At 36.2% G+C, this 21,867-nt stretch overlaps 2 protein-coding genes across 5 annotated transcripts in view; both read right to left on the bottom strand.

Annotated features, from left to right (window-relative positions):
- Positions 1-2,550, bottom strand: part of Brms1 (breast cancer metastasis-suppressor 1-like protein) — a 50,962-nt gene extending 48,412 nt beyond the window's left edge. The window contains exons 1-3 of the mRNA XM_013306482.1: positions 2,225-2,550; positions 1,793-1,943; positions 1,204-1,297 (exon numbers count right to left, since the gene is read on the bottom strand). Of these exons, the coding sequence (XP_013161936.1) occupies positions 1,204-1,297; positions 1,793-1,943; positions 2,225-2,426 (447 nt within the window). The 5' untranslated portion in view covers positions 2,427-2,550. The remainder of the gene's footprint in view (positions 1-1,203; positions 1,298-1,792; positions 1,944-2,224) is intronic.
- A 1,305-nt stretch (positions 2,551-3,855) lies between these two features.
- Positions 3,856-21,867, bottom strand: part of LOC106113766 (MAGUK p55 subfamily member 5-like) — a 36,775-nt gene continuing 18,763 nt past the window's right edge. For 3 of the 4 annotated variants that reach the window (XM_013306696.1, XM_013306695.1, XM_013306694.1), the window contains exons 2-14: positions 16,697-16,889; positions 13,814-13,997; positions 11,909-12,126; positions 10,358-10,525; positions 10,022-10,124; positions 8,998-9,095; positions 8,543-8,756; positions 8,179-8,311; positions 7,761-7,924; positions 7,280-7,444; positions 7,013-7,144; positions 6,729-6,910; positions 3,856-6,462 (exon numbers count right to left, since the gene is read on the bottom strand). In XM_013306696.1, coding sequence (XP_013162150.1) covers positions 6,280-6,462; positions 6,729-6,910; positions 7,013-7,144; positions 7,280-7,444; positions 7,761-7,924; positions 8,179-8,311; positions 8,543-8,756; positions 8,998-9,095; positions 10,022-10,124; positions 10,358-10,525; positions 11,909-12,126; positions 13,814-13,997; positions 16,697-16,771 — 2,019 coding nt within the window. In that variant the 5' untranslated portion in view covers positions 16,772-16,889 and the 3' untranslated portion in view covers positions 3,856-6,279. Of the gene's footprint in view, positions 6,463-6,728; positions 6,911-7,012; positions 7,145-7,279; positions 7,445-7,760; positions 7,925-8,178; positions 8,312-8,542; positions 8,757-8,997; positions 9,096-10,021; positions 10,125-10,357; positions 10,526-11,908; positions 12,127-13,813; positions 13,998-16,696; positions 16,890-20,220; positions 20,625-21,867 lie in introns of those variants that run through there. The other variant, XM_013306693.1, reaches the window with a different exon arrangement.

Raw genomic sequence — 21,867 nt, forward strand, 5'->3', positions numbered from 1 at the left:
AAATTATCCTGCAAAACCTTTGAACAATTGTCACTAGACTCACGAAAGATTTCAACGGATTTTCACGCAAGGTCGTTTGAATGTCATTATATTTGCAGCTATCCCCACTGGGGAGCACCGCGACTACCCTAAGTTGGGGTTACCTAGGTTGACTGTGCGGGTTGATTGACGTTAATTAAAAATATTAGGCACACTAAGTAATTTGCTATTGCATATTAAATACGAATAAAAAATTACACATTAAATAAATATAGTCAATATTTAAAAGTCTTCGTAATTAAGCAATTAAAGCAATTTTTAAAGAACATAATATTATGAAAAAAGATAAATTATAAATTGATTTAAAAATTTCTACTTTACAAAAATTTAATCGGTAAAGTAAGAAAATTTATAATAAAATTATTTTTGTATTGCTACGCCATCATTTAAGTTAGTTACAACTAACGCCATCTAGTGTAAGTAACCTGAACTAAGAAGTGAATCGTAAAAGCGCAATTAAAAAACAAAGTGCATTGCCAAAAACGTCATTTCATGGCGACATAAAATAACATAAGATTAAAAAGCTTTAAAAAACCTAAAAATAACTTTGACCACTTTTAAATACTTTTCTGAGAATTGAAATCGAAAATATAAATAATCTTAACTCTAAAATAGTTTAGTTTTTAAAAACACAAAACTTATAGTAATGATGCGGTGATAAAAAACATAAAGTAAACAGTGGTAGAGCCCGCTTTAACATCTTCGCACGAATTGTCACGGCTCGCCCGGTGAAATACCACAACCACACAGAAGACACGCCTCAAGTGGAAGCTATTCCAAGTACAGTCTGATGAGTGTGCGTCCCGGAGGCCTTAATTAGTCCCCTTTCCCTACTCACCCTTTTTCTTATAAGGAAATGAGTGGAAGTGGACTTTCCGGATTAGTTGTATTTGTTTCGTCAATACCTATTTTTCAGTTCTTGCTTTTTACCTTTTAGACTTGTTAAACAGTAACTAATTATCTACCAGTTAACTTTAACTATTTGAATATAATTTTCATAACACCACAACTTGTAGTTATTTTATAGTAGAACCCCGGTAATATGAACACATTTGATACGATCTCTTGCATAATACCCCAATTTACATAGGTTTTTGCAACTTGAGACACATTTTTATGCATTTCTTAATGTATTACTGGGGTTCTACTGTATTAAACGGTTACCTTGAAATGTTGATGTGCTGCCTGCTCCTCAGCATCGTAGATATGCTTGATGTTTTCAATACGCATCTGCTTCAAAATACCCGCCACCTCGATCCTATGTGAATAATAATAATAAATCAATAGCAGTCGCCCGCAACATCTCGGTATTAAAAAAAACTCAATTAGTCGCCTATGTGTTCTCCCATGACTATGTTCTATATCTATACTAAATTACTATGAGATTTGTGTAGCAGTTATGGAGATAACTTCTAACAAATATCCATTCATACATCTAAACTTTCACATTTATAATGTTATTAAGATAAGAACATAGAAGAAACACTATTTGTTTAGTGCTTTAAGCCTAAAGATTGTGGTTAGTATCAAGATGCATCTTCATGATAGACAAGTGTTTTTGCTAATTAAATTTTGCTATGTTGCTAATTCTAGCTTCATCAGTTCTTAACATGTATTTGATTGAGCCTGGTTGGCAACAAACAATAATATAATATAATAGGACCTAAAACTCTATGTTAATGTAAACCAAATACATTGGAATGCCTTTTAATTTTGATATTAATTTGAATACATGCCTGTAAACAATACATACCTAACACGCATATTCTCTTGCAGTCGTCTCAAAGGACCTAAGTACTCCTGTGATCTGCCACCACGGACTTCTGCGAGCTGGTACTCCACATGCTTCACCCTTTCATTGTACAGCTGTTCTCTCAGTAATGAGAACTGATGCTCCAAGTTTGCTGGAAACCCATATTTTACAAGTATAAGAATTCTGTCATAAATTTTAACATGAAATGTAGATTGCAAATTATTTTTATAAACACTTATAAGTTAAATAAGTAATTTGGTATTTCTTTTTACAAATTTTACAAACTCTTTAGGCTTGTCATAGCCTGCCCTGTTCCAGGGGGTTGCTAAGTTATCGAAATTAGAATGCAATAAGTCAGAACCTGCCTCGGAAAAACAGAAGCTTGCTCCCTAATGTTTGTAAACATAACCTTAAAACGTCAATTAAACTTACACAAATTGTCAAGGCATTCGCTGCGCCGCCGCTCACACTCACTCTCGTCCATCTCGGAGGAATCATCGGAGTCCGGTTCATCAGCTTCTTCTGCACTGGAATCACGATCTGGCCCTCTAGAAGACCCACCAGATCGTTCAGTATCCCCGCCAGACAAATCTCCATCGCCATCGCTGTCTCCTTCAACCTTCATGGAAGGCATATTGATTTAGAAGAATACAAATGAATAGTAGTGTTTTGAGGATATATTCTTTTATGTCTAAACTTTCGCTCCGTTCCAATTTTTATACACAAACAGAAGGTAAAATGTCATACGTCAGATGTAAACGTCACGGTCATAGATGTCATATAGAGTTGTGACCGTATCGATTAATTTTAAACCAAAATTGTCTATGGCTTCATAACCGCCACAATTTCATTACGATTTTTTCTACTGATACGCAGTGAACTTCCCCAGTTTTGGATCCTACTGGATTGCTACTAGACATTTATTCTGATATAATAGTCATTATATTATAACAGGCTAAAACAGATTTAATGTTATTATATAAAATCATAAACAGTGTTGTCATGGCGCCAGAATTAATAAGCAAGATTGAGCTACTTGTCCCTCGCAATGCGTCTAAAAATGTAGTAGATGTAGCAGAAAAAGAGATACGTTGATGGTTCGTCGTTATCGCTCAAACGTAGGCAGAAATGCACCTATCAATAGGATTTCATGTGAATTCAATAAAACTATTAATCATTTACCGGAGATAGACATTTTTTCTGATTCAGCGTCATCTTTTCTTAACAAACTTAATACTATTGTTTCATTAAATCCGATTAGGTAATATTTATTTTATTGTTACTTATATTTAAATATGTATTTCTAAATTAATCCACTGACTGTAACCGTGTATTGATGTCAAACTCTTTATATGTATGTAAGTTCAATATTGTTTATAGTTTGTTTGTTTTTTTTTCTCTAGCACTTTCTTTATTTACGCGAATGTTGTGTTTGCCTGTAATTGAAATATGTTATAGCTTACTCTTTATTATGTAACCTATGTACTAAGTAAAATTGTATGTAACATATTTTATTGGCATTCCTAAATAAATAAATAAATATTCTTTCCCAGAGTAATATAGGATTAATCTAATTAACAATATGATAGATAATAGACCGACTGTTTAACTGATCCGGTGGACATGAGTAATTCTACACTATATCAGCTCACTAACGCCTCCCTCGCAAATTTAAAGTGTCTCAAGATCCTTGTTATACAGTATTTTCAAAGAAGACTGCTGAGAAGCCCGGCGAGAGAGACCGTAGCCCGGTGCGAGAGGCGCTGCTATCGTGTTTTGTTCAACCCAGATAAGCTTGTCACACTTTTATTGTTGTTATTCATATTTTTCCGTGCATTTTTTGTTGATTTCGAATTAAGGTATGTGAATCTTTGGTTATTGTGTGAACAAAGCGTTTACTTGGCAATGTCCATATAATCCCAAGCTAATTTAGCGCGTACTTCTTTAAATCATATAACTTGTTTAAACTCAGTAAGTTAGGTATAGGTGTGGCATTTTTTGTGGTTTAGTTTGATTTGGATGGTGGAGAAAATAAAAGAAGGTACATTTATGATATTAAATTTAATAAGTACTCTATTATTTACACAGAATTGTTCTCTATTAACATGTTTTTATAATATATTCATTATTTATTCAATTGTTAATATTATTTACAGAGCTATTTATAAATTAGATAATATCAATACTGTGAAATCCCGACAAGTCTGCGTTCGCAAGCGAGCGCGCATGAAGCAATGTTGCCATGTCCCTGCTTGTCTCATGCGCGCTCCGAGCAACAATAAAGATACACAAGATAGAACAAAACAGTTAACAATTTTAGCACCTCCACAGGCTATATTTGAATTTATACTCCGATACATAATAACTTACAAATTACAATAAAACGCATTTTCACAATCAATTTTAAAAAACACGATTACACTATATCCCAAAAATCACACAACAAAGTGGTCACTATTCGAGATACTACAAACGTACACGATAAAAATAAACATTGTTAATTTATATATTGTGATAACGTCAAATGATAAATTTCATACAACGCCCGCAATCCATCGCGGCCATTTTGTATTTGGCACTATATCATTTGGAATGCATATTTTTTTTCTACTTACAAGTTAATTGAATTTAAAAATCGTGGACTTTTAAAAACTTGGTTTATAAATAGTTTTTAAAACATTAATTTATAAACAAATTAATTACCGCATTATTATTGTAATCGATTCTAATAAATTCAGATTTGATTAAAACTACGATTGGGTAAAATTCCTTTAAAATAATCACAAATTTCGTTCAATTCAATGGAATAAAAGATATACAATATTGAATAGAACTTTAAAATTGTAACAAATCTCTACAAATATAGGTAAATGACAAACTTTTGTGACAAAATTTCGTGAAGCATTATCGAAACATTTACAAGGTTCGAGAACTTGGCTGCTGTTTTAGAAATGTTGTTGTTTTCTTCCAAACCCGCAGTGTAAAACAACGTATATTTGTTTGTAGTTTTTGATATACAAAGTTATAATCTGATAAATTTAAGCGAAAAATATGGGTACATTAAAATAGTATTTTTGACAAAAAGGAATTTTATTTTGGCCACTTTGATTTACTTTAATATAAAAACAGATATGTCGTTGTACAGTAGGAGATTACATGGATATAAAATATTGCTTTTCTACTCACTATTATAGCGATATAATCTTAGTCAAATTTATTTCAATGATTTAAATTTTCTATACGAAGAGTAATGTCTCTCGTTTTAGAAAGAGAAATTCACAAAGGCTATCTACTTATGATTTTTGAAAAGTTCTATATTTTTATTTCTACTGTATAAATTTTGACAATAGACAAGTTTATGGTTAATAGTTTTTTCTTATTTTATAAAACTATAAATTCCGTTGCTTTATTGTTTATGGTTTAATCTTTGACGTTTAAATTAATGAAAGGCACATCACTAAAATTTTCGGTTTCGAAAAAAGGAAGCATCTGTACGTAAAAAACAAACACGAATTTCACTATTCAGTTTAATTCAAGAGTAACAAATCACAAAGTGCTTTTTTAGAGTTTCTGTAAAAAAATAGTCATAATTACAAAAAACAAAATGGTGTTTGCCTTTTTACATATTATTTTTCAATAAAAAAAAATGCGTTTAATAATTTGGACTTAGCGCATTTTTCCATCTAATAAAATGAATTAACGTTAACATCAGTTTTTGATAATTTACAACGTTTACGAATAAGGCAGTATATTTGTTATTATTTTTTATTCAAACCTGCTATCTATAAACTAGAAACACAGATTTGATTAAATCCTAGAATAAGACCACAGGGCGAATTATTGCATTAAACTGTCATGACTGAACGTATTTTTTTTCCTTTACTTTTCCATTCTTCGCTATTTACACGGAAATGGTACATTTGTAACAAAGCGGAATATTCGGAAGACTTTGATTTGATCCATTGTGAGCTTATAAAGAAGTTACACTTTGATTTTACATCACATATTAATTTTGGTAAATAAATTTTACAAAGAAAAACTAACATGATAGCTTTAATAACATAATCAATGTTACAACACTGTTTTATCATGAAAAAAACTTATTTCGGTACTAAAATGCCATTTCCGTGCATTTTCATATCGATTTTCGAATAATACTCGTTACACACGAAATATCGATTGTCGTTCGTCGGTTCTCACTCGATCCGCGCGGACAAACCGGTTTCCAAATCCAAACGTTTACCTTTAATCAAACAAGGTAGCTTTGGGAGCACATCACTAAACTTTATAACATCGAGTTCGCACTTATCACTGATCACATCACTATTCAGAGGCGGAGTTTCGCGCCGATTTAAAAAAGCGAGCAAATGTAAAACCATTCGCTGTGCCGTTAGATACAGCTTGTGAAGTATCGATATACCGAGTCGTAGAATCGATGTCTCGGTATCGTATGTACGGATAGCGTTGGGGGCGCCAGTGTGCGGGCGCTAGGTGTGCTTGAGCCAGTGCGCGGGCACCCACTGCGGCTCGCGCTCCAGACTGTTGATCTCGTTGAGGAGCTGCTGGTAGGCGCGCTGCGTGTCGTTGTTGATGATGATCATGTCGAACAGGTGTCCCCAGCGCAGCTCCATGTCTCGCGCCGTCGCTATTATTTCTTTTAATTCCTCCTCCTACAAATATATAACACTTTGATTATTTTTTAGGTTATTTAAATGCATACTTATTTAAGAATACTTCTATTATGATTTACGCTGTTTTTATACTAAGATATAATCACCGCCCGTTAGTTTCTTAGATCTAAAATTCTGTATAAACATATTGTCATTATTTTTGACAAAACTGATATAACAATATGTTTTAAGAGATTTGGTCTCAGAAACCCACGATTCACTTTATTGAGGTTGCAGATTCGTTTACTAGTTGAGTTTGTGTGTACCTTAAAGGCCTCTCCGTTACGTATCTTCTTCTGTCGCAGCTTCTCCAGCGAGGGAGGTGCGACAAACACAGTGTAGGGCTTGAGGTCCGAGGCGCGCAGCAGCCGCAGCGACTGCGGGTGCAGGTTCAGTACGCAGATCTTGCCCGAGCTCACCACCTCGCGGATCGCCTCCAGAGACGTGCCTGTATTCACTCAATTCGTTAACTTAAAGTTAAGCTAAAAGCATTAAAGTTGTTTTAAGTCTTTGGTTTGCCTTATGTTATTTATAATATGGTATAAGTTACCGTAGTACGCTTTCTCATATTCTCCATGCTCGACGAACTTCCTATTCAATATGTCAGCCTCGAACTGCGTGCGGGAGATGAAGTGGTAGTCCTGTCCCGGCACCTCGTGATCCTTGCGCGGGCGCGACGTGTCTGCACAGAGAGGTAGCCGCGTTACATACACGTGCAGGTGGTGTGCAGGTGGTGTGCAGGTGAGACAGGTGTGGAGGTGCAGGTGAGACAGGTGTGGAGGTGCAGGTGAGACAGGTGTGGAGGTGCAGTACTGACGCGGCACGGCGGCGGCGAAGCGCGCGGCGTCCTCCATGAGGCGCTGACGCAGCTCGTGGCGGCCGATGTTGGGAGGTCCGATGAGCACGATGGGGCGCTTGTGTGAGGCGCGCGGGTAGTACAGCGCCACCTCCTCGTACGTCAGGATCTCCTCCTGCTCGTACTCTGCAACATATACCACCGCTTACACATCATCCTCATCCGCCTCCAAGGACCATTCGGCCGAGCACCGAGCAAACACTTACAAAATTTACTTAATCAGTCGCTTTGTATAGTTTTTTATACATCTGCTTGAAAACAGTTGGGCATTTCTCATGCTAAATCTACACTATAGAGAGCATTTAGTGACTCTGAGTAGGACAGTAAGAAATATTTATTACTGACTCTGATATTTAGAAATGTATTTCTACCAAAGGATATGACACAACCAGAGTCGCACTTACTTAAATCTGTGAAATGGTAGTTATGTAGTGAGGGTTACCTTCCCCAGCGGCGGTGGAGTAGAGCGGGTACCCGGCCTCGCTGGTGGCCTTCTTGGTCTTCTTCTTGCGCGGCGGCTTCTTGGCGCAGAGCAACGTGCCGCCCTTGCGCGGCTTGTCCCGCGCCGCCGCCTCGCCCGCCAGCGTCAACTTCATAGACTCACGTCTGGTGGGGGACAAAAACATTACTTCAGCTGGGAGTGTGCGTGCCACAGACTTATTGTTCCCTTTCCCATCCTACCCTTTTCTTGTAAAGAGAGGATGGGAATGGGAAGTCGATTTGACGGAGGGGTGGATACGTTGGTAGGGAAAATATTCTCATTCTATGCTGCTATTTCGGCGAATTTAGGTGACCGTTTATTCGTTTGCTATGTTATCACATAAAATAAAACGTTATAGTTTGTAAAGTTGTATACTGACTGATGCTGGAAGGCCTGGCTGGGGATGAGACCGGCCAGGGTCTGGTCCTCCTCGCCCTCGCGGAAGGCCTGCCACCAGTTGGGGTCGTCGCGGCTGATCACGTGCAGCACGTCGCCCTTCTGGAAACTTATGCCTGCAAACACATGATGCCTTATGTAAGGAAACAGTATTTTCATTTGCTATAAAATATTGTCCAATTCATTGATTGAGTGTCATAAAGGTTTTCAAGTATCTTGCCGGGTCGGTGTTGTTGCAGAGAAAACAATATTAAGTTGCGTAAGATGGCACTACGCATCGCGCACATGTCCTTGAGCCGCCTAGATATATGAAAAGAATTATACTAGGAAACATTTTATAAATGTACCTAGTTCTCGACATGGTATGTATACGTCGTCCTCGGGGTCGTAGTCGAAGTGCGCGCGCACGTGCAGCACGCGGTGCGCGGCGCGCTGCGGCTGCGTGGTGCGCGTGCCCGCCGCCGCCAGCACCACGGTCAGCGTGCCCGCCAGCGCGCCTAGCACCTGGCATACCTCGTGCACTGACTTGCCCCTCATTGACACGCCGTTCACTTCCAGCAGCTGGAATGTACACACTAGTTATAAGTACTCTTTGAAGTACCAATAGACTAATGATTAAATGTACACACATCCGATCACGTAATCGGGTTCGAATCCTAGCACAAGGCTAGAATTTTGGTGAAATGGTTACAAAAAACATTAGTTAGTTTAAGATTTAAATGAAGCTAGCAAACAAAAGATTTGAAATAGCGAAAGGGTAGGGTTAGATATTTATTGAAAGTAGAAGCAAGTATTTGTTCACCTCGTCTCCTTCGTGCAACAAGCCGGACTTCTCCGCGGCGCCCCCGCGCACTATCCTGCCGATGATCACCGCCTCGCCCTCGTTCCTCACTGTAGCACCTGACACACAACCACGAACACCACATCTTGTTACACATATCACCGTGTTATGATACTAGAATCGACGTCTTTGATGTAACGTGTGAAAACTTATAAAATCAGGTCTATGGCTTAGGAGAAGGTAACGGAGGTAAAGATAAGGTTACCAAAACCTAATTCGTTTTATACGATTTTTAGAATTTTCTATTAGGTCTTGGTATCGTGTGTTATTTTTGTACATCATCATTAACTCACTATACGTCCCCACTAAGGGTCTCGCAGCCTACCCTAAGTTAGGGGTGACTAGGCCATAGTCAACCACACCGGCCCACTACGGGTTGACTTCACACATATCTTTGAATTTCTTCTCAGATATGTGCAGGTTGCATCACGATGTTTTCCTTCACCGTAAGAACCTCGGATAAATGTACATATTTAAATCGGAAACATATTGGTACATGGCGGGATTCGAACGTAGGACCTGCAGATGCAAGATGCTCGACCCTGAGCCACCAACGCTCTTATTTTTGTACAAGGCGTAATTTATTATACTACCTTCAATCTTAAAAAGCCTTACAAACATAGGTTTTATGTTTGTAGTTAAATGTTTTATAGTGTAACATATTTTGTGTACTTTACGTACAGCTTACTCGCAGTGATATCAGTGCACACGAGATTGAGTTAGGTAACCCGGGGGGCTACACTTAATGGAGTTAAAGTGTTTAGTGACTTCCGCCTCGCGGCACATATTTAACTGGACAACGTTTATTACGTCACACCTGTGCCATTGAAACTTATGTCTATATTGAAAAAATCTATTCTAGCTTTTAGTTATCTTTCTAACACTGTTATGGTTACACGATGAACTAATACTTGGTAATTTTATATGGTTAAAAGTCTTGACAAGTAACAACAATGGCCTACACTGGTTATTACAAATATCTTACCAAGTGGTTCATTAGTCTTCTCTATTTTGATGATTTTAATTTGTTCGCTTGCGTCATCGGACGCGAGCGCTTTATCTCCGTTTTTGTGATCCGCGTTTCCAGTCTGCAATTCAACAATTCAATATTAACACAAAATACCGCTAAGTGTCACTTAGATAGATATTAAAATCAATCAGAGGTCGAAATTGTCTTATGAGAGTTACTTATAACACAACAGGAAGTTCATATTATCGCCACTCAAGAAATTTGTGAGTTTTCTTGAAGGACCTTACAATAATACTAATACTTTTTAGTTTTTATTACAGTAAGTGTGAGATTTGACCAGTTCTAGTTGACCTTATATTTGTTGGTCCGCGAAAAGCAGGCGGGGTCGAGCAGCGTGGCGGCCTGGTCGTGCGCCTGCGCAAGGCTCTCCAGCTCCAGGCTGCCCAGCAGCGCCAGCAGTTCCGCCGCCAGCGCCGCGCTCTCCCCGCTCGCCGCCAGGGGGCGCAGCGAGTCTATACACTGACAACACAACACAATATATCTTACTAATATTATAAAGGTGAATATTTAGATGCATGTTTGTTTGAAGGTGTCTCCAGAACGGCTGCATGGATCTCGCTTAAATTTGGCGTAAATGTCGAACATAGCCTGGAAGACTACGCGCGGACGGAATCGCGGGCGACAGCTAATACTTTCATAAATCTTTACTTCATATCAAAGTAAATAAGTCTGGTCTATTAAAGGCCAGCGCACTTACTAACGGGGCGGCGCCCCTCGTTCGGGACGCATATGAGCAAACGACATATCTTACGGTCCTTAAGTATTTTGCAGACGGAAAGAAAGAATTCTTAAGAGAAAAACGACAAGAATGTTTAACATTTTAAGCCCATACAAGACCTACTTAAAGCGTCTTCACGTTTTGTAAGTGCTTTCAAGTACAGTGCCGTGCAAAAGTATTTACTTTCAAGTTCCATGAAGTATTTTCTAAAACGATTTGATTTTAATTATCTGTAATTCATTCAAGTGACACAATTTAAAATGGTGTTATCCCTTACGTTCCTATTAAAAACAAGCGAGATAACAATATGTTTTTGTATTAGGTAGTGGAAACTCTCGGTAAACATGCCTTAAGCTACTTTTACAGTATAATGTAATGCATTCCGAATGAGTTTAGAAGATGAAGTGTTAGGACTCGTGAGAAATTCAGAGACTAAATAGCAAATATTTGAAAGTTCAACTCGAAAATTTCAATTTCTTTTACTGCTACACTCAAGAAAACCTTAGTGTAGATTTCTTTCTTGAAACCTTTCCTTAGTGTGACAATTAGAATAGTGTGAAAATAAGAAGTTTAGGACTTTAATAATTTGGTCGATATTTTGTTGTACCGTTGAGTCTTAGGAAAGATTAATTGAGAAACCATATAGTAGAAATTCCTACGAGAATTAATAAATATTTATGATTATTTAAAACGTATTTGATCAAAGTATTTCGTTCGGGGAGCTTTAAAATTTGTAATAACGCGAGAGACGAGACGGGTTCGGAGCGCGCCTGTCGTGAACTGGTGACGTCATCTCTTACTCGTATTAAATTCGGAAAATTCAAATCGGAAAACTAATTTGTGAGTGATGCGTTTACGATGTTTGATGAAAATCGGAACGACGGACGGAAATGACGAAGATTCTGTAATTTATCTGGAAATTTTCCTAACTTTTTTGTAGTCAAATTGATTTTTAGTCTCTTGTATTATTGATACGATTATTGTAGATCAATTGTTAGTTTACGTTCTCATAATCGTAATTCTTATGTACCTATGGATAATATGACTGAAATTTGGCACAGCGTGAGATTACAGTATAGAAGAAGCTACCATTTTTTTAAGTATAAAATTTAAGGAGCACTAACATCTCTAAGCCTGTCCCCCGCGCGGCCGACAGGTGGCGGTAATGGTCGCACGCGCAGCACGGCGGAGCGCGTGCGCAGTGCGGCGCGCAGGGGACTCCCCGCCGCCGCCAGCAGCGTCGCTGCGCCCGCCGCGCCCCGCGCCGCCCCCGCACATCCCACACCCGCCGCCTGTAGTGCAGACTGCAGCCGCGAGAGAGCCGCTATCACATCCTCGTAGTCTGGAACAGAGATATTTATTAGAAAATCTATTGACTAGAACATCATGACCAAAGAAACGATTATTTTGCTACAATACACAAACAGCATGTGTCTTAATAAAGATTCATCGTAGCATTGCATTTATATCATTAAATTCATCCATATTGTAGTTCAGATCATTATACATCATGAGACTTGGATCTAGTACCAGATCAAGATGAGAATCTGACATATTTTGAAAGTCAAATCTTATATTTAGAATAATTAGTAGACAATCTTATTAATCGACCAGAATAGTGACAAAATGTGATGTTGATGGATATACGATTAGATGTAGGTAGTATTGCCAGGCGTCCGGAGAAGCCGGCTTTTTGATTGCATGTCCGGCCAAAATAAAGGGTTCGAAAGTCCGGCCAAACTGGCTGGTTTGCTATTAGGTTTGACGACTTGGTAACACTAGGTGTAGGTATAAAATGCTGTCCCCAGTAGTCCTTGGTAGACAAAAGATCAGATGATTGTTATTATTTCTTATCATTGTTATCGAGCAATCGCTTATCATTTTTATCTTTTATGACGAATTATTTTAGTTTACATATTTATCGTTATCAATATGGAAAATCATATCTGTTGAACACACTATATCAAGTTTAATTCACCGACAAATCGCGAATACCGTCCTTTTGTAATAAGCCTTGCTAAATTGTAAAGAATCGCCAAATTGAATATCGAACGAATTCATTCACAATGTGACACAATTTTTCAATTTGTCAAGTCTTTACAATTTTCATCTGGGAATTACACACGGACATCATTCACGATCATACGGTGAATATTAATAAGATTTTCGAAACATTTGTTTAAAAAATCACATCATAATATTTGCTTGATGAAATTTAAAACAATTATAACTGTTCAACAATGCACGAAAGAAATAATTCCTTGTTTTATTATAGTGGAATGAAGATACATTTTTGCCGAGCTCTATTTTAATTGGAAAGGATATTTCTCCGCACTAATTGTCGTGTTATTGAAGAAAGAGACGTCCGTTATCTTTGACTTTTAAGAAACAGGACCTGTTAAGCGCGCTTTTCCCTCTGTCAAAAAAAACTAAATAATAAATCTAAACTTGCTTGCGTATTTGCGAGCATGAATTAATCTGATTATCATCTTTACTTTTCAAAAAGTAGCAGAATTTAAAAAAAAACAGCGGGTCTTTGCTTAGTCCGTTTCTCTATAATCAAAGGTTCTCGTAGCTAGTTCAAAGCGTCTCTGTAGCTAAATAATTAATTATCTTTTATCGTAGCCAAAGCTCATTAGTAGCTTGTTTTCTTTTTTACGTTTTACCTTTAGGGAATGTAGAAAAGATTCCTGACAATTTGTACTGCTTTGGTTCAATATTTGTGGTATATGATACTATAATATGTAAAATTTTTAAAAAGAGTATTTCCTGATTACGAACCTCATCAGTCTTGGCAATAGTCAATGTTGAAATATTGACTATTCTCGTTATTTTTGACATTTTTATTCATATCTAAATATCGTTAAAGCAGACGATAAACCATTTAACCAGTTCGGATTATTTTTGCAACATCATTTTGAGCTGTACAGCACGGTTACAAACAGCTATCAAACTAGCACAAAATACTTAGTCTTATAACCAGTCTATATTTAGATATCAGTGAGTTACTATTTGTTAGTTTTACTTACCAATAATAGTATATAATGGTGATACTTCATCGATATCTTCTTCGTAGGCATCATTGACAAATGCAGTGCCCGCAGGTGTGGACTCGAGCGCCTGCAGCTTGTGTGAGCCGCGCAATGAAGTTCGCAGGAACTCATTCTGTGCAGCGATCCGCTCCTCAGCCTCTTTACGTTGACGTAGTTGTTCCTGGAAGACAACAACATATTAGTTAACATAATATATATAATACACTAGCTGTTGTCCCTGACTCCGTTCGCATTGAATTAAAAAAAACTTAATTAGTAGACTATGTGTTTTCAGGACTGTTTTTTACATATATGTCAAGTTTCATTGAGATTCATGAAGCTGTTCTGGAGATACCTTCAAATAAACAAACATAATCAATCAATCCATCCAACTATCCAAACATTCGCATTTATAATATTAGTAAGATTATTTGAGGGGCATTTAAGCAGTGGGACTTTTTATAGAAGTCACTGGTTTCCATGAATATACAGAAGAACTGCAGATGCGTTTCCGGTTAAGCAAAAGATACGTTACTTAAAGAAAAAAAATTGTACCTCAATTAGTAACTATAAAGTGGATTAAATTTAATCGGAACATGTGAAAGAAACAGAAAAACAGCAATTAAATGACAATACTAATACTAAACCATTTTATAATCTGAATTTCTATTAGGATTATTGTAATTACGTAAAGTAAAATCTCTAATAAACTCGTAACGAAACCCCACATTAATTCAAAGTTAAGACTTTCTGATGACGTCACGATTCGGCACGAGGAAGGCATTCCTTGTGTAATTGATTGCACCCACAGGGCTTCCATTGTGTAATGCCTTTGTTATCCAAAATACATGAATGATTAAAATACTTAATTAAATTCCCATCTTTGTCTGTTATCAGTCAAAAACATTTTTAAAACTATTTTATATTTAAAAAAGAAAAGGAATCTTTTTTTGGGTAAAATGATTTTAACCGTGAATTTTTACATTCGAAATTTCAATGTAAAAACAATGACAATATTTTCGGCTGTCTTCAGTTGTGTTATTTTATATCAAAAAGTGGCAAACGAGCGAGCGGCCACCTGAAATCGCTGAAAGAGCGAAGTGACCGTTGCACATAGACATACGCAAGCATATGCGTTGCCTACCTTTAATCGACGGAGGATGCACAGAAATAAAATATTTTCCCTTCCCATGCATCCTCCCGTTCGGAAAGTCCACTTACACTTCCCATCCTTTCCTTATAAGAGGTTGGGAAGGGAAAGAGGAACACTACGGTTATTGTAACATCTAAGCTTTTGATACTAGACGATCTTAAAGCCCATGACACATTTTTTTCAATACTATTATATTATAATTATATACAAAATAAATTTTAATTGCCAATCTTCGAGCACAAAATAAATATTTAATTAATTAACTTAAATACAGTTAAATACTTATTAATAGCAAGATGTATTCGTAGCGACACAATAACACAAAGCCTTAGCGTGTGCGAGTGAGATGGCGATAGGCGTATGACGTCAGTGCACTTGCGTCACTGTACGTTGTGGCCAGGGTTGTCAAGTTCTTCGGAAGAAAATTTTATTCAAAAAACATGCGAAAATTCTGGGAAATTTCTAAAAAAAAAAGTTTTATACGTTTATATATACTTTATTAACGTATCTACTTTCCACGGTTATCTAATTGATCTTTTCACATGCAATTTAATTTATTTTTAACTACTTTAAGGAATCTGATAGTTTTTTGTTACTATATAAAATAAATAATTTACACAATATTCATTTTGTGATATATTACAAAGGATCTTTATTAATGTGGGAACCCTAAATGTGAGAGAGAGACAAAATCACGACCTCGAGCGCTGCAAAACGAATGCGCTTTAATTTAATAATTGTATAACGAAGGGTCTATGGTTCTTACAGAATTTTAAACTACTCTGCGCTGCGGTTATTCCATTTACTTTGAACTTAACCATTTGCTAGAAAACGAACAAGGAGAGACAGTTTTTTTTTAGATATGACTCGTGTTTAATATTTTTAACAAGATTAGAAATATTTAATAAACAATTGATACTTTTTAGAACTTCTAACTAAATCAATATAACAAATGTTAGATTTTTTTTAAATAAAATATTAGCAGATTTTTGTGTAAATTTACTAATATTTCTTTAACCATTCCAAATAAGCTCTAAGCTTGTGCTAGGATATGGTTTACGACAATAGTCGAATGGCGGGATTCGAACCCCCGACCTCGTGATCGGAAATCCGTACCCTTCACCATTAGGCTATTGACGCTTTTGAAGATTGTCTAAGGTCACAGCCTTGCCAATTCAGTGAAGCATATTTTATTGTATCGTTGACATTCCGTTGTGCAATGAACGATATGCCCAGCGGAGCGGACACTACTGCCTGCCATTCCTGTCTTTTATTCCTGCCTTTTCCTGCAAATGACTTTGGCACGCCGTTTGTTTTTAGTGTTACCATTTGCATGCAAGGGGAGGAAGTCCGAATCTAACCCCCCATCTCTATAACACCCCCGTATAGATTAACTACGTTGCACAAATTTGGTGAATAATCAAGGTAAAGGATGGAAAAAAATACTGTCACAAAACTAAAAAATAATTTTTTAGTGTAACGATGTTGAAACTAGTAAAAATTAGTGTTAGGAATAGTGAACTCATTAAAGATGAAGTAATAATGACTATTTTAGTTCAATGGTCGCTTATATCTGGCACTAGGCAGTGTTGTGCGAATATTATTTTTTATTTTACGCTTATTATTGAGGTTACAAGCAGTTTTTTACTGTGTTGAATCTCTAGTACATAATGTCACAAAACAAGAGCAGCACCGTGGGAAAACATGTTGCAGCTAACAATACTTACCGAATAGGCCTTTATCCTTTCTGGGTCAACGTCATGCTGCGAGCGAGCCTGCGCCCGCGGCGATGACGACACCATACTCTAAATCACGATCGCTCTATGGCTGACACTTTACACTCTATGGTCAACGTTCTATGCTCTATGGCTAACGGTTTATCCAGTTCTGACGCGACGCCATACCGTCGTGACGTGCGCACTATAGAGAACCTCACAGGTTAACAGTATGCTTTTTGTCGGAAATGACGAATGATCATTCGATTGCCTTAAGCCGGTTACGACCGCTTTCAATATTTACGACAGCATAATTAATTACATGTGTTTTGCATTCCTGGTAGGCGATTGTTTGCTAAATTTTATAAATTCAATCTTCGTTACAATGCTTGATGTTTATATGACGGACAGAAGAACCAAATTTTCACCAGTTTCGTCTTTCGACATAACATGTAGGACAAAAGATTTTTTACCACTTCAATTCTAAATCCCTACAACTGAAGCGTTATCTAAAATATAAAATATTTCGCGAGATGTTTTGAATCTAATTGTTTGTTATAAGAACATAAGAACGCATAAGGGATCAATTACAGAAAATCGTACGTAGTTAACGGAAAACTTTTAATAGAAACAACCAGCCTTTCATTAAAGGAACCTGGCGTTGTTTTAAATTTACATTCACCTATCTAAATATGTTACGAGTGAATTATACGAAATGTTGCAATACGTTTTGGAAGCACAATACATACTTGCGTCAGAACGTTGCATATGTTTGGAAGTTAGTATTGTAATGGGCTTAATTTGGATAACAATGTTTTTATATGTAAATACATAAATCACACAACTGACGACTAATCTGATATATAGTTACATTTAATATAATCTATAACTTTTAAGACAAAATTAAGTTTGTTTTTTGACAATTGATATATTGTTGTCTCAACTTTTTAAAACAAAACGAGGGGGATAAGAATATGTTTTTGGATGCGTTTTCCGGCGTTGAAACGTAACAGTGACATTCCTTAGACCAAACGGCATTACTAATTATTAACTGAAATAATAGATTTATATTCATCTTCTTATTATCGTATCAGTTTGGATTTTTTGTTTTTTATTTAATACTGGTCTATTTACAGTTCTTAGTTTTTATTTCATAGTAATTTTGTTGATAGATAAATGTATAAAAGTATTTCTAGAGCGTATTAAAGTTAATTTAAATCCAAGTAAACTATGTTGAGTTAAGGAAGGTCAAACGTTTCGTTAATAGAATGTTACATTAGAGCGAGCACGGCCCGCAAGGTCGCTACGTTTAATATCTTTTGATAATATATTTTCAATATAAATTCCATTCTACTAAATATTAATTCACTTTATAGAGCCACAAAGTTACTATAAAAATTCAACGACACAGTAAAATTCTAGTTATTTTTGTATCACAACGACTTTTTAAAAATGTACTATGTATAAGAATCAATTATGAGAGCACCTAAAACTAAAAAGATTTGTATTCGAGTACTTAACTTGCAATCTGAAGGTCCCGGGTTCGAATTCCACTATGTACCAATGAGTTTTTTGATATCCAATTTACATATTTACGTTTACATCCGACGTTGTTACGGTGAAGGAAAACATCGTGATGCAACCTGCACATATCTGAGAAGAAATTCAAAGATATGTGTGAAGTCAAGATGCACTAGACTCGCGTGGTTGACTATGGCTGACTAGGCCTTTACTTAGGGCCCTTAACTTAGGGTAGACACCAAGTCATCAGTGGGGACATAAGATGATGATAAAATTAACAAAAATATTGACTTTCTCTAACATAAAATGAAAACTTAACAGAGGTATTGCAAAGCTTAACAACACTAGCTTAGTTAATAAGTTGGAATAAGTGTTTAGACGAATTGAGATACTTTAATGATATTTTATCTGTGCTATAACAAGATTTCGACATATCAATAATGTGTGTTATCGGTACTCGATAGCACAGATAATGATCTCTGTATATAGCACAACATAGCGATGCTGGTAAGAATTTAATAAGGTAAATCTAGTGCCGGTTCTTATATAATATTATTGAAAAACCAAAAAAAACAGCACTATATGACAATCAGAGGTAGAATACGAATATAAAAACATATCACTCTCTATAATAGATTTAGGCTACAGGATGTTACGAAATTAACATATAATTATTAAACGTCAAATGTAACATGTACAAGGAAGATGTAATAGTTATTACCGTTTTTAATCAAATATCATTATTGTAGAAGTTACTTAACTGACATCATTAATAAATAGTTACCTTAAATAATGTATGGGTAAACTTTCTAATGACATTTAGGTTATGGTTATGGAAGCGACCGATGAACCTTCAACGTAATATCTTAATCTTTTCGTATTAAAATGAAACTTCTAAATTCTGATTAGTACCAAGTTGATTTTTAAACACTTTTTTTTAAAACAAACATAAAATGTATATTTTTTATTTATAGTATTTGATGAAGTAATTTTTAATTGCTAACATAAACCAGTCACGAATAAATTTAAAAAGTATAATATCAGAAGTTGCCTTGCATTGTTTGAAAGACCACATCAATATTATTTATCTTTTTAAAACGATAACACATTGTTTATGGTTATGTCAATTTGACATTGAAACGCATTTAAAAGGACATACTGTAGGTAGAAATAATAAAATTCAGGTGAAATGTCTATTGAATGTTGTTACAATATGAACGTTTTGAATGAAGAAAGTTTGTGTTGATACAGTAAAGGCGTGGGAATTGTGAAGTGGCTGTAGAATACAAACAGATAAAACAAACCAGAGACAGCGGCCGATACCCTGACACGATTGTCTATGTTAACAATACCTGTCAAATATACTCCCGTTACATTTTAATTAAATAAAACAATTATGAGCCTATGTATTTATAGCCGCAGTCAGAGGCCATTGATGTTGATGCGGGCTTCTAGTAAGAAATCTCCTCTTATGAAGTTCTTAGTAACAATTATGCTACTATGATTTTGAGTTTGTCTACCACTTTTTCCTATATTGTTTGTTGTAATATTTTGACTATTATTCCCAATTATAATTAAACGATACTTAAAAATAGTTAGTGCAGTGCGTACTAAAATAAAGTTGAAAAATTAAACGAAAATCAGCACAGTTAAATACCAAATCAAACTTCAGTTTCTAACTGGCCGCAAAATGAAAATTAGCAGTTCGATATTTGATTACGAAAGTTTGTGAAATTTTATCCATTTCGAACTTTTAGTTGAAAATAAAAATTTAATTTCAGATTCTCGCAGTTGCAGTGTAAACACTAGGCCGATGGTAAATATTTTTACAACTGGGCTCGAGGCACGATTTTCATTAACTAGACAGTTGTGATTTAATTAAAAACATCCATATTTTGTACACTGTATAGTGTTCGTTGCGATGTTAATTGTTTTTGTGAAAACAAACATGACGATTATAACCACACAGAAAATAATTGGAACACAACATATAAAAACGAGAAATCTTAAAATACCTGATCTCCTTGATATTTGCGACAAAGACAGAAATGCTTCAACCTGTCAACCGAACTACAACATCTGGACGTATCCAGTAAATACGCGTTCAAAGTCTGCATCACCTTCGCCATGTTCACTTTAAAAAAAATACATTGCACTATGGTACATTGCGCGGGAAAATTGACAATGACAGCTTTTTTAAATTTCGATGATGAATTGTTTTTGTTGGCTTTGTTTGCGTTATCAAAAAACGTGCAAACGTTGGAGAAATAATGCGAGCACTGCCGTTATCAGAGGCTATCTCGATCCTCGGGTTTGCCACGGCAGATATAACGAGGGCTGCCAATTTTTTTACAAGGTGTTAAACGATCGAGAGGCCAGCTGTAATCAGAATCTACAATGAGTTGGAAAGCAACAAATAGGTTTCCTAAGTTGAAGGGCCAGGGGAAAAGAATGTACAAAAATATCCAATACATTCTCTTCCCCTGTAGCTTTCCCTTCTCTTTCCTTATTAGTAATTTTTGTGCCCGAATTCGTTTCGTTTGCAAAGTGCATATTTGCTGCGGGTTTTGCATCAATGTCTTTTGCTCAGGATATGATTTACGTAGATGTGATGATCTTAAAGAAGTCAAGTGACAAGTGATTGTACGTCATTTGTTTGCAGGTTCGGTTTTATTTTAGGTTGGCAACCCTAGATATAACTTGCGATGTTTTGTGCGGACGATAAAGAGTTTTACGGCGCGCGTTTGCCACGCCGCTGTACACTTTACTATACAATTTTATAAAGGCTCTTGAAACTTTATTTGTTAATATACAAAATGTAATCAGATATTACGTAGCAAGATAATTTTAATTGAGGAAAATTTGTATTAATTCATAAATACTAGGACTTGTCGACTCGACTTATCATCATTAAATAAAATGGAGATTTTCCACAAAACGATGCGAGGAAAATCTAGAATTAGCCAATGTTGCTAAAGTGATCCTGTTTCTCATGCATAAAAGAAATTAAAGACAGATTGAGCTCGGGAGACCCATCTTAGATAAGAATGTAAAGATAGACATGCTACGGATTTATAATTATTATTGTGTATTATATTCCAAGTCAAGTGCTTAACCCATGAGCGTTGGTGGCTCAAGGGTTAAGCACTTGACTTGCAATCTGCAGGTCCTGAGTTCGAATGCCGCCATGTACCAATGTGTTTTTCGATGTTCGATTTACATACGTACATTTGTCCGACGTTCTTACGGTGAAGGAAAACATCGTGATGCAACTTGCACATATCTGAGAAGAAATTCAAAGATATGTGTGAAGTCAACCCGAACTTGGCCAGTGTGGTTGACTATGGCCTAATCACCCCTAACTTTAGGTAGGCTCCGAGCCCCTCGTTGGGGACGTATAGTGAGTTGATGACGATTACATTTAGCAACGTAGATATTAATGAAAACAATTTGAACAAGTCGTATTGGATGTTTAATAATTCTATTATTAGAGATTGAATTTACCTACTATTACAATTGCACGTTATCTCCGCACCGAGCTCCACTCTGAATTAATAATGTGATTGATGAAACGCGAACAGTGAAATAACTTTAGATAAATGGCACAAAGCATCGATTTTATATTAAACTAGCTGTCATCCGCGACTCCACTCGCACGGGAT

Source organism: Papilio xuthus, unplaced genomic scaffold, assembly GCF_000836235.2.
Source record: "Papilio xuthus unplaced genomic scaffold, Pxut_1.1 DF828177.1, whole genome shotgun sequence".
NCBI lineage: Eukaryota > Metazoa > Arthropoda > Insecta > Lepidoptera > Papilionidae > Papilio > Papilio xuthus.